The sequence below is a fragment of the Megalobrama amblycephala genome, linkage group LG20 (genome assembly GCF_018812025.1).
Source record: "Megalobrama amblycephala isolate DHTTF-2021 linkage group LG20, ASM1881202v1, whole genome shotgun sequence".
NCBI lineage: Eukaryota > Metazoa > Chordata > Actinopteri > Cypriniformes > Xenocyprididae > Megalobrama > Megalobrama amblycephala.
In genome coordinates this window covers 34242557-34255280 of record NC_063063.1, presented here as the reverse complement: position 1 = coordinate 34255280, position 12724 = coordinate 34242557, and the positions used below count along the sequence as shown (strand labels likewise).

At 36.9% G+C, this 12724-nt stretch overlaps 1 protein-coding gene across 4 annotated transcripts in view; it reads left to right on the top strand.

Annotated features, from left to right (window-relative positions):
- The window catches only part of rgs7b (regulator of G protein signaling 7b), a 31038-nt gene that overhangs the window by 8334 nt on the left and 9980 nt on the right, over positions 1-12724 (top strand). For all 4 annotated transcript variants that reach the window (XM_048169891.1, XM_048169892.1, XM_048169890.1 and 1 more), the window contains exons 3-5: positions 5641-5737; positions 10075-10125; positions 12617-12723. In XM_048169891.1, the coding sequence (XP_048025848.1) occupies positions 5641-5737; positions 10075-10125; positions 12617-12723 (255 nt within the window). The remainder of the gene's footprint in view (positions 1-5640; positions 5738-10074; positions 10126-12616; position 12724) is intronic.

Genomic DNA, 12724 nt, shown 5'->3' with positions numbered 1-12724 from the left:
GTAATAGGAATTTATTTATTTATATTTTTAAATGAGTGCAAATTAAACTAGTTAAAATACTACCATAATGCATAATTAATAAATTAATTCATTGACATTCCAGTAATATGTATTTATTTATTTTATTTTAAATGAGCATAAATTAAAGGATTAATTCACTTTAAAATGATATCTAGTTAGATATTTGACTTCATAACTTGTTAAATATTGATATTTTTCTTACACAAACACGTCGCTTCAGAAGGCCTTTATTAACCTGATTGTGTTCGTCAGAAAGAAGAAAGTCATAAACACCTAGAGCGAGTAAAGCTCGGGATCATTTTCATTTGAGAGTGAACTAATCCTTTAAACCAGTACTAAATCACTACCACAATGTATAAATACTATTTTTTTTATACATTCATTTATTTGCATTCCAGTAATGGGAATTTATTTATTCATTTACGTTCCAGTCATGAGAGTTTGAATTGAGCTCAATTGTCCAGTGTAAACAATCACAGACCTGATGAATCGAGTGTTTTGTGTCATGAGGTGTGTGTCAGGTGACCTGATCATCATCTGAAATCTCTCATTCACAGTGGAAACGAGCCGTTATCTTTATGTCTGATTATTTTCATCACATCAGAAGATCAGCTGGAAACAACAACACACAGATCCAGATATAAAAACATTTCAATAATGTAAAACATCTTTCTGAAGATGTGAGTGCTGTTGACCAATGCAAATATAGTAGGGCCAAAAAAATCACAATATGGATAATTTCCATTTTCCAATATGGACATTTCACAAATTAATATTACATGTTTTGTCCTTTAGACATTTCTAGTAGCTTGAGTTGGGATACAGATGTAAATTTATGTTAATTAATAAAAACTGTAGAGGAAATGAGGCACAGCAAACGCACACCTGCAGGGTCAAGCTGAAGGAAAGATGCAGTGTAATAAAAGGGAAGTTGTGCAGTTGTTTCCCGTTTACTGGACTGAATTAATAAAAACTAACAACCTCATTTTTACAGGGTTTTCCATAATAACTGGATCATGTTAAGCACAGGTAGAGCCATCTGATTATATTCTCCTATATACTCCTTTGATACATTTAATGTCTGCATTAATAATATAATAAAACTCAATATGAATATTCCTCATTTCTGCCATGGTTTCAGTTAGTGTCACTACAGTAAAAACATGGTAAATGTTGGTGATTTGTGGATTGAAAATCCTCGTCCCAGTGTCATGTGACTCAGTGTTTCTGTGTTTGAGAATGGTTAACAGCGTTTCCAGCGTGATGATGGTGTTTCTCCAGGTTGGTCTCGGTGGATTCAGATGGACGGTAAATATCTCCTGTCGCAGCGAATCTCCTGTGAGCTCGGGCTAATGAAGTGATATTATGATAATGGCCGGTTCTGAATGGTAATTACACCTGTGAACTGCAAACGTCCCGCCGTCTCTCCATAATACACAGCGCTCGGGTCCTGTGAGTGCAGCTTACTGTGATGAGAGCGGTTAATGCTGTAACGGCTGTGAGGGAGTGTGATGTGTTGTGCTGTTTTAAAAGCTCCTAATGTTGTTTCTCGTCTCCTACAGCAGGTTCACACTCATCCAAGGTCAAAAACACTTTATTCTCTCATAATATCCACTGCAGCATCAGCTCTTTTCTCTCAGTGTCTGAAACGCTTCCATCAAACATTCGGCCTCTCTAAACCCCGCCTCCATGAGAGCTGCTCTGCTCTGATTGGTCGGCTGGACTCCTGCTGGAGGGACTTTTAAATGCTTTTTAAGCTCAAACAGCAACATTACACACTAAAGAAAGATGATTGTGGAAAAAAGCAGAATAGATGCTCGTTAAACATGTTCAGCACTGCAGAGTCTGAGAACAGCCGAATGTTGTGAAATCGGATCAGGAGCTCAACGATATTTGTAATTCTAAATATTAGATTGTCATTTTGAGAAGAAACGGCCATCGGATCTCGACTGAAACTCATTCGCCGTGACAGCGCTGACATCAGAGCAGGCGTGACCCTCGATAGGAGGAGCTGATTCGTGTCTGGGAGAAGAACATCTAAAGCGTGGAATCGGAAGCACTTTGAAATGGTAAAAGATGATCCAAAATAAGTAAGATGCAAGATCAATTTCTTATGTTCAATTTTTCTAGCGTCATTTGATTGACACAGACAGTGAGGGTCAGATATTCCTGAACCTCCTAAAAATGTTATTGACCAGTTAGTGACAATATAAACACATGATCAAAACATTTAACACCAGTTTACTGTAATGCAGTTGCTTTTACAAATGAAACAGGATATTCACCTGACATGTGACATGAGTTCACTTTAACTCTGTTAATGAAGAATGTGACCAGATCAGACTGCTTCTGTTTCTCACCAGACGAGCTCCCGCTGTTCTCTCTCAGGTCCTGTGCAGAGCAGTTCAGTCTGCAGGAGAATGTAGGTGACCTTGTCTGGAACTCAGTTCTGAATTATAAACATCTCACAGTCCGGCAGAAACGCAAACTTTAATATATATATATATTTACACACACACACACACACACACTCTCACACACACACACACACACACACACACACACACACACACACACACACACACACACACACACACACACACACACACACACACACACACACACACACACACACACACACACACACACTCTCTCACACACACACACACTCTCTCACACACACACTGCACTGAAGGTGCGACTCTGTCCTGATGATTCAGTCTGATGCATCTGATGCTCGTCGTGTTTTTTAATCACTGTCCTGGTTTCCAGAGGTGCGTTCCTCTGCAGTGTTACACAACACGACGAATCACACGTATGCTTTTGTAAATGTGATTCCTGATGAACACAATCTCCCGTGATCCGATGAGTCTCTGAACAGAGTCTGGAGGAGATTCATCAACCGCTTCATTTTCTTCTGTGATGCTTTATGTGTTTATGAAGCTGTTTCTGCAGAAGTGATTCATCAGCTGAACACTGGAACACACTCATTCATATTAGACTTATTAAAAAGTGAGGGATGATTCGGATGTAACAGAAGATATAGAAAGTGTTTTTTCCTCCTATCTGAATTATACATGATTGTCCAGCTGACAGGAAACGTTCTCTCAATGTTCTGGACAAACGTTCTTCCAGTAACGTCAGTAGAACGTTAGTTCAAAGTTATCTGGTGTTTAATAATGTTCTTTAAACGTTAGCCCAAAAACATTATTTATACATAATTCATGGAGCATTTTTTATTTCTGTAATGTTTTAATTGGACGTTCGTCTAAAGTTTTTTAAATGTTACTTGTTTCAGAACGTTCAGAGAACATTCAAAAGTAACGTTCCCATAATGTATAAGAAATGATGAAATGGAATGTTCTCTTAACGTTCGCAGAACCGAGAAAAAACCTTTTAAAAACTGGACATAACGTAGTGGGAACGTTGGCAAAGCGTTCTTAGAACATGTTTTTGTTAGTTGTGTGTCACAGTGTTTTCCCGCTGCTGTCTGTAATCCATCGGTTGATCTCACAGTAACAGACTCGTTCCGTTAGCGTTCATCAGCCTCATTCTTAATTATACAGCTCCTCCGGGGAGACACACGGAAAGGCCACTGTCACATGGGAAATCATGATTTTTATGAACTAGAAAAAGTTCGCGAGAGAGAGAGAGAGAGTATGTATTTGTTGTTTATGACGGGAATCTGAGAGCAGAATTCAGCGGTGACTAATCGAAACGCCTCTGATTGGTCGCTGCGTTCATGTGCTCAACAGTGTGATTGGTTATAATGCTCAACACCGCAAAAACACATGATCTGATGATGCAACGTGAGCAGATCTCAATGTAACGCCGCAGTCGACGCTTTCATTTATTTTCTCATGTCACATTAATCACGACAGCTGTCATAGATTACGGTTTATTTTGGCCCTTTTATCTTGAATTCAATTTCAAAGTCAGTGCTCTTTAATGGAAAAGATCATTTCTGACGCTTCCACAAACATGTCACCAGTTTAACTGACTTAACTTTAACTAACTAGTTGTTAAGTTTTTCTTCAGACTGTTTTCCCATCGTGACTGTAGAAGAGATTCACGCTTGAATTGCCGGTCTGATGCATTTCAACACGCAACGACACACAAATCAGATGTGTGTGTGTGTGTGTGTGTGTGTGTGTGTGAGATATGTCCCTTTTTTTAACAATACACATTGTTTCAAAGCAGCTTTACAGAGAATCATGTGTTAATGTTTATAATATCTTATAGTCACATTAGAGCTGGATGATAATATAGTTACAGTCTGAGACGACATAAACAGACAGTTGAGATTTGATGGATGAAGTTAGACATAATTATACATGCAACTTTATATAAATATCTCATTTTTTGTCTCATTGAATACTGTGATGCATTATCATTCCTGTAATTGTTAATGTTTACATTCATGCATCTGTCAGACGCTTTTATCCACATTGCATTTCAAGGTATTTATTTTATATCAGTTCATGTATTCCCTTAATTAATTCAACCCATTCAATTAATTTGTGTTTTTTTGCTCTTTAAACACACATTTTGCTATAAATCACCTGAATGATTGACAGTGTAAATGTGCTTCATACGCTGGATTATTCCACAGAGCTCGACTGAGATCCTTTCTGTCCGTCATCAGACTGTCTAATCATGAGAAATCACTGTCGCTCTCAGCTTTCATCAGTATTGTGAGTTTTTAAGCTTTATAAGTCACTAGACTGACGTTTGCTGTCTCTCTAGTCTGAGTTCTGTCCGTTTCTAGTGTCTGACCAGTGCAGTGCATCAGTCTGAAGTGTGATCTGTGTGTTTGAGCATCAAAAGACGCTCTCGGATGGAGAGGAGAATCTGCTCGGGGTCGAGAGCAGGAGACACAAGCGAGTGAACTTGTTTTCTCCTCTCGGACGCTCTGACCGACGCCGGTCTCTCTCTGACGAGTTCATTCATCTCAGTATTTCTGTGAGATTACAGAAGTTTAGCTGTCAAAATGACATCATGCATGCTGATTGGTCAAGCATTTGGACACATTTCTGGATGAGAGATGATGGGTTGTTTTCTCAGAAGAGCAAATGTTAAATTGGTAACGCTTTACAGCAAGATTCAGTTTGTTTCTTCAGTCACTTCTTGGCTGGAGTGTGAGTTTGTGTGAGAGCCAAACCAATCAAACGGCTCCGTCCGGCAGAGTGCCAGCCAATCGGAGCGTCACACCTGCTGCTGGCTTAACTCCGCCCCCTGGAGTCTCTCAGCATCCCAAATGTCATTTTGTTTTGGAAGATTAAGAGGGATTTTCAGCCCTGCGAGCGGCTGTGAGGTGTGAGAGTTTAAACAGTGAACAAACCCCTAGAAAGTCATCTTTGTGTTTGTGAATATTAATGTGTGTGTAGATCATGATGGATGTGTGTGTGTGTGTGTGTGTGTGTGTGCTGCTGCGGAGCAGGTTTAGAGTCTGTGCTGTCAAGAGTGAGAGTGAATGCGAGTACAACACTATGTTTAATCACACAGAAATTAAGCGTAATTACACAGAATAGGAGGCTAATTATGAAGCATGTAATTACTGTGATTGTTCCAGACGTCAGGCTGTGAAGCTGATCTCTCTCGCTCTCTTCCCGCTCTCAGATGGAAGACATCATCGCTCGCATGCAGGACGAAAAGAACGGGATTCCCATCCGGACCGTCAAGAGCTTTCTGTCCAAGATTCCCAGTGTGTTTTCAGGTGTGTTCAGATGATCATTCCTTCATAAATCCATGATCCAGAGCTTCATCTAACTTATACACAACATTTCTTTTGTTTTTATTTATTAATATGTGTCTTTATCTATCTATCTATCTATAAATGTATTTATTTATTTTTATATATTTATATTTATTTATGTTTGTGTTTGTCTGTAAATTATATATGTAATTTACAGATGCATAATAAATAAATATTTATAAATAAGTAAATAAAAAGATACACATTTATATTTTATTAATAAATATATATATAATAAATAAATGTATACACAGACATATTTATATCCATATAAATAAATAAATATACAGTATATACACGTCTATATTTATATACACACATAAATAAATATTGATTTATAAATAAAAATATACACATACATATTTATACACATATATATATATATGTATACACACACAAATATATTTGTTTTCACATATACACATAAATAAAATACACACATTTTTATTTACATATACAAACATAAATATTTATTAATTAATTTATATTTATAAATACATACAGACATTTATATTCACATATAAACACATAAATATATAAGTAAATAAATATATACAGTATATAATTAAATAAATATACCTATATACTCATTTTTAAATAATAATAATATTATTATATTTATTTTTTCAATATTATTATATTTATACACATGAATAAATAATTTATTTATAAATGTATAAATAAATCAATAAATACACACATTTATATTTATGTATACACATAAATTATAAAATATAAATTATTTGTTTATTTGTAAATATGAGTATATATGTAAATAAGGTCCAGTGAATACTTTACAAATGAAAGTGTACTTCATCTCATTTTATTATTTTCTCTTTATATGTTATTTTTCTGTGTGGTTTGATGAACACAAACTCATTCCTAACAGTATATGTATATTATATTATGTATATTATTAAATGTATATTATTATATGAACTGTTGCTGTGATATGAATCGAGTCTGCGGCTCATGAGAAACTCTGAATCTTTGATGGTTCATGAATAAATGAGACTCTGACAGTGACAGAAACCTTTTTATAGTCCTCGAGTCTCGCGGTTAGAGCTGTTTGCAGAGATTCCCGAGGAGACGCGCGAACGCTAATGAGGAAACCGTCCCACAGTCCAAACACCGATCCCAGAATACCCGAGGACTGACAGGAGCTGCTCAGATGAGGACAAACAGAGACCGGAGCCATCAAACAATGCCGCGGGCTTTGAAGAGAGGTCACGGCTGGACGCTAGCATGAGCAAAGAGAGACGGATCTGTCAGACGTCTGCTTGAAAGAGACGTGCTCGATAGAGCTGCCGGTCCTGCGGCCTCCAAACATGTTTTGGCATTTACATCGAGCCGAGAGAGAGAGAGAGAATCGTTCCCGTCATTATTTACTCGCTCTCACCGCCTCGCAGCTCTTTTACACGACCAGAGCTACAGAAACACTGAAGTGCTCCAGTCGTTCTTTCTCATTACTAACCTAAAGTTCTCATTTTGGGAATTGAAAGAGTTGAAAGAGGAATTGAGAGTCGGCGCTCAGGGTGTGTTTGCGTTCACATGAATGCGTTTACATTTACGCTTTTATCCAAAGGGACTTACACTGAATTTAAGGTGCATCATTTCATCAGTTCTTGTTTCTCTGAGAATCAGCCCACAGGCTTTATTTTATAAATGCATTAATTAGGACCCACAGATCTGATGCATCATGGGAGAACAGCATTGAGATGATGATGATGATGATGATGAAAAGCCCCAGAAAGTTCTGTGTGAGACATTCAGTTCAGTTCAGATCCTCCTCTGCTGTTCCTGCCGTTATGTAATCGAGTGTCTTACATAAGCATCTTCAATAAACGACATCTGAAATGTAGAAACCGCAGCCGAAACACTTCAAACACTTCAAACACTTGTGGTATTCTGGGATGTAGAGGACAGAGGAACAGAGGAACACTTGAAGTACACTGTGTAGTGCACTCACTCGTTCACTCGCTCGCTCTGTTTGTAAACACATGTGCTTCTGAAACATGTTAAAGGATTAGTTCACTTCAGAAATAAAATCTCCTGATAATTTACTCTCTCCATGTCATCCAAGATGTTCATGTCTTTCTTTCTTCAGTGGAAAAGAAATTGAGGAAAACACACAGGGTTTTTCTCCATATAGTGGACTTCACTGGGGTTCAACGGGTTGAAGGTCCAAATGTCAGTTTCAGTGCAGCTTCAAAGAGCTCTACATGATCCCAGACGAGGAATAAGAGTCTCATCTAGAGAAACCATCGGCCATTTTCTAAAAAAATAAACATTATATACTTTTTAATCACAAATGCTCATCTTGCACTGCTCTGTGATGTTGGAAAGGTCACGCGTGACGTAATCAGATGTACCGTGGAAAACTCCCTCTCATTTTCTCCTCCAACTTTAAAATCGTCCGACAGGAGCAGTGACATGTTGTGCCGCCAACACAGAAATCAATCGGAGCGCCTCTCAGTGTGACATTGGCCTCATCTATAGTGAAATCTGTGATGCTTTGCGTCCAAACGCACACATTCCACACTAAATCCTCCTAAGACTCCACAAAAAGAACAACAAAGACACACAATAATGAGCAGAAGTGAGAATGGAGGGAGAGAATCAGAAGTAGGGCGAGTGTTTGAGTGAGTGAGATCCATATGGACCCGCTGCTCTGAGACAGACAGAGCGATAATTAAAAGAGTATAAATTTAGCTGCTGGGAACAGCTGGTGTTGCTGCTCATGTGTGTGAGAAACTCAAGACACACACTCCAGGTTTTAAGGCCAGAAACACACACAAGTACACAATCGCAGAATATTTGCTCGTCCTGTTGAACCTCGTGCGTTCTTGTGTCACTGCGAGTTTCCTTCAGGCGTCTGTCATTACACTTTTCATGTAAAGTCCTCTTTCTCTTCTTTTCTGCGTTTCTCCAGTATCTAGTTTAGCTTCAGCTCTTTCATTGTGTTTCATGAAGATTGTGGCTCATTTGTAAGTCACTTCAGATAAAAACATCAGTGGTTCATCTGCTTTAAGGATGTTTGTTCTCAATGTTTTTTAGTTTACAGAAACTTGAAGTGTCCAGAGATTAAAACAAAGAACTAAATCATTAAAATTAAAATAATTCAGTTGTACGAGCTGCTCTTTCTTAAATCAATGGATTTGCATGACTTCAGTTTTATTGTGATATATACTGATGTTCAAACATTTTACAATCACAATTTAAAACAAAAAAAAGAAATGAATACTTTTATTCAACAAGGATGCATTAAATTGATCAGAAGATACAATGTGACAAAAGATCAAATAAATGCTGTTAACTTTCCATTCCTCAGAGAATCCTGAAAAATAAAATGTATGATGATTTCCACAAAAATATGAAGCAGCACAACTTAAATGACAAAATTATGACATACTTAGTCAAAATTATGAGAATAAAAAGTCAAAATTATGGCAATTAGTTAAAATTTTAACTTAAAGTCATTAAGTATGAGATAAAAAGATAAAATTAAGTTGAACTGACATAATTAGTCAGAAAAAATGACTTGTAAAGTCAAAATACTAAGTCAAAATTATGATTTACCAAAGCAAGATTTTTTCTTATTTTTCTTGTCGCTTCCATAGATAAAAACTCTAAACTGCAAGAAACAAAATTCTCATAATTGTGAGAGAGAAACTTGAGAAAAAAATCAGAATTGCAAGTTTATATCCTTCAGATAAAAAAATCACAAACAAGCTTGCATACTTTCACAATAAGATCAGGAACAGGGATTAAAGTCATTTTGAATCTTGTTCTACTTTCTCCAGCTGAGAGACGGTGAAGCTGATCTCGATCGGTGTCCTTCAGAGGACGTTATCAGGACACGCTCTCTGTCCGAATCACTGTTTCAATTAAAAACAGGATGCTCTTATTTCTGCCGTCCCTGAAGAGCTCTTTCAGACACGCGCGTCTCTCGGGTTTCTTTCTGCAAGCCTCCGCAAGACACAAAATCTCCCCAAACTCACTGGGTTTGACAAGCCCTCGCACCGGCTGCCCCCAAAACCTACTTTCCTCAAACACCGGCTCGTGCTTCCCATGCGGCTGCGCCTGTTCCCGAGGTAATGAGGCATCATTACCTGAATGATTTGTGTCCTGAAACAAACATGAAGGTGAGAGCTGCTGCTTCGGGCCGTCAGTTAACATGAGGATGAACGATTGCAGTTAATTCGGATAAAAAGTGCATAAATGTAAATGTATCTGAATGAATTCAGTGTTTGATGCACTAAAGAGCCTCTCTGTGTGTGTCATCTTCTGTTTTTCAGGCTCTGATATTGTCCAGTGGATGCAGAAGAACCTGAACATTGAAGATCAAGGTACAGTAAGACTTCTGAAATACGATCAGCCGGTGTCACACAAACCCGTTTACCGCGTTAAACTCGTTAGGCTGGCAGATCGTTGAGAGCGTTTCTCGTTATTTAATTAGGGTTGCCGAAGGTGACGGCAGTAAATAAACGGCTGGAGGAGGAAATCAAACGCTGGCATTTACATCCACCGAGCTGCATTGATTTCAGCTTGATTTGTTTTTAGCTTGACGTGACCTTCATGAAATCAGCCTCTGTTTTACATCCAGAGGACACACATGACCAGCTGACGCGAGCGACGCCTCTCTCGGGTTCTGGTTCGGCTCAGGTTCTGCTTCACTGTGAGTGCATTATGGGAATGTCTCTCGAGACTCAAGGCCAGACTCTGTCTTCCTGTGTCTCTGTGACCTCGTGGAGAAGCAGATGTGCAGTTCCTCTGAGAGATCTTCACGTCTTCAGGAGAGCGCTGAGACTCTAGTAGAGAAAATCCTGCAGACCCTGGATCAGTGGATCTCAACACTCTCAAAACAAGCATTAAAATAAGCTAAAACAACAACAACAACAACAAAATGAATATTAAAAAAAATTATATTAAAATATTAAAAAATATATATTATAAAAGTAATATTATAAAATATTATTAAAAAAATGTCATTATTTAAAATATATTTATTTTATGTATATTTTCAAGATATTCAACCCTCAACCCTGTTTTGTTGTCTTTGAAGAACCAGTATTCTCACAGGCTTGGAAAATAAAATATATTTTATATATATATATATATATATATATATATATATATATATATATATATATACAGTACAGTCCAAAAGTTTGGAACCACTAAGATTTTTAATGTTTTTAAAAGAAGTTTTGTCTGCTCACCAAGGCTACATTTATTTAATTAAAAATACAGTAAAAAACAGTAATATTGTGAAATATTATTACAATTTAAAATAACTGTGTACTATTTGAATATATTTGACAAAGTAATTTATTCCTGTGATCAAAGCTGAATTTTCAGCATCGTTACTCCAGTCTTCAGTGTCACATGATCCTTCAGAAATCATTCTAATATGCTGATCTGCTGCTCAAGAAACATTTATGATTATTTTCAATGTTGAAAACAGTTGTGTACAATTTTTTTTCAGGATTCCTTGATGAATAGAAAGTTCAAAAGAACAGCATTTATCTGAAATACAAAGCTTCTGTAGCATTATACACTACCGTTCAAAAGTTTGGGGTCAGTAAGAATTTTTATTTTTTTTTTTTGAAAAGAAATTAAAGAAATGAATACTTTTATTCAGCAAGGATGCATTAAATCAATCAAAAGTGGCAGTAAAGACATTTATAATGTTACAAAAGATTAGATTTCAGATAAACACTGTTCTTTTGAACTTTCTATTCATCAAATAATCCTGAAAAAAAATATTGTACACAAATATTTTGTACAATTGTACACATTAAATGTTTCTTGAGCAGCAGATCAGCATATTAGAATGATTTCTGAAGGATCATGTGACACTGAAGACTGGAGTAATGATGCTGAAAATTCAGCTTTGATCACAGGAATAAATTACTTTGTCAAATATATTCAAATAGAAAACAGTTATTTTAAATTGTAATAATATTTCACAATATTACTGTTTTTTACTGTATTTTTAATTAAATAAATGTAGCCTTGGTGAGCAGACGAAACTTCTTTTAAAAACATTAAAAATCTTAGTGGTTCCAAACTTTTGGACTGTACTGTATATAAAAGTGTGATTTCTAGACCTGAAAAAGTCATGCACATTTATCAAATATTAATGGCATAGGCGTTTTATAATGAACATGTGTTTTACTAGTGATGCTAAGCTCTAAAATAATTAATCCGGTAGAAATTGTGAGTAAAAATATTTTGAAATCTTAAAATCTGTAAATGTGACGCATTCATTGGTTAAAGAGAATAAGATCTCCTTATTCAGATCTTAAAACTTCTGGAATTTAATTATTTTAATTCTAATTATTTAGTTATCTGAATATTTTAGTGAAGAATGAGAGTCAAAAAGTCTGAGGACTGCCGATCTGACAGAAGGGGAATGCAGTAATAAGGAATAATTCATCCAAAAATTCTGAGCGTTCAGAAGTTGTTTTCTGCTAAACATCTTTTGTGCTGGTCTGTGAGGGAGAGGATATGATGCGCTTTTATTTTAGGATGAACTTTTATTTCTTTGTGTTATTGAGCTGAGCAGCTTTATTTACTCGAACAGAGTTCATTTATTGCTCTGAAATCTGTAACGACTCCAGGAAGAGCAATCCCTGAGACGAGACGGGTGAAGGACATCAGCAGATTCATCTGAAACATCTCAAGTGTCTCCAGTTAAAATGAAGAAGTTCGTCCCACACAGACCTTTCATCTCTGAGAGAGAGACGGATCAAAGAGCTGCTCCATTAAATACAGTGTGTGTGTGTGTGTGTGTGTGTGTGTGTGTGTGTGTGTGTGTGTGTGTGTGTGTTGCAGTGGAGGCTCTTCATCTGGGGACGCTGATGGCCGCTCACGGTTATTTCTTCCCTATATCAGACCACGTCCTCATGCTGAAGGACGACGGAACCTTCTACCGGTTTCAGG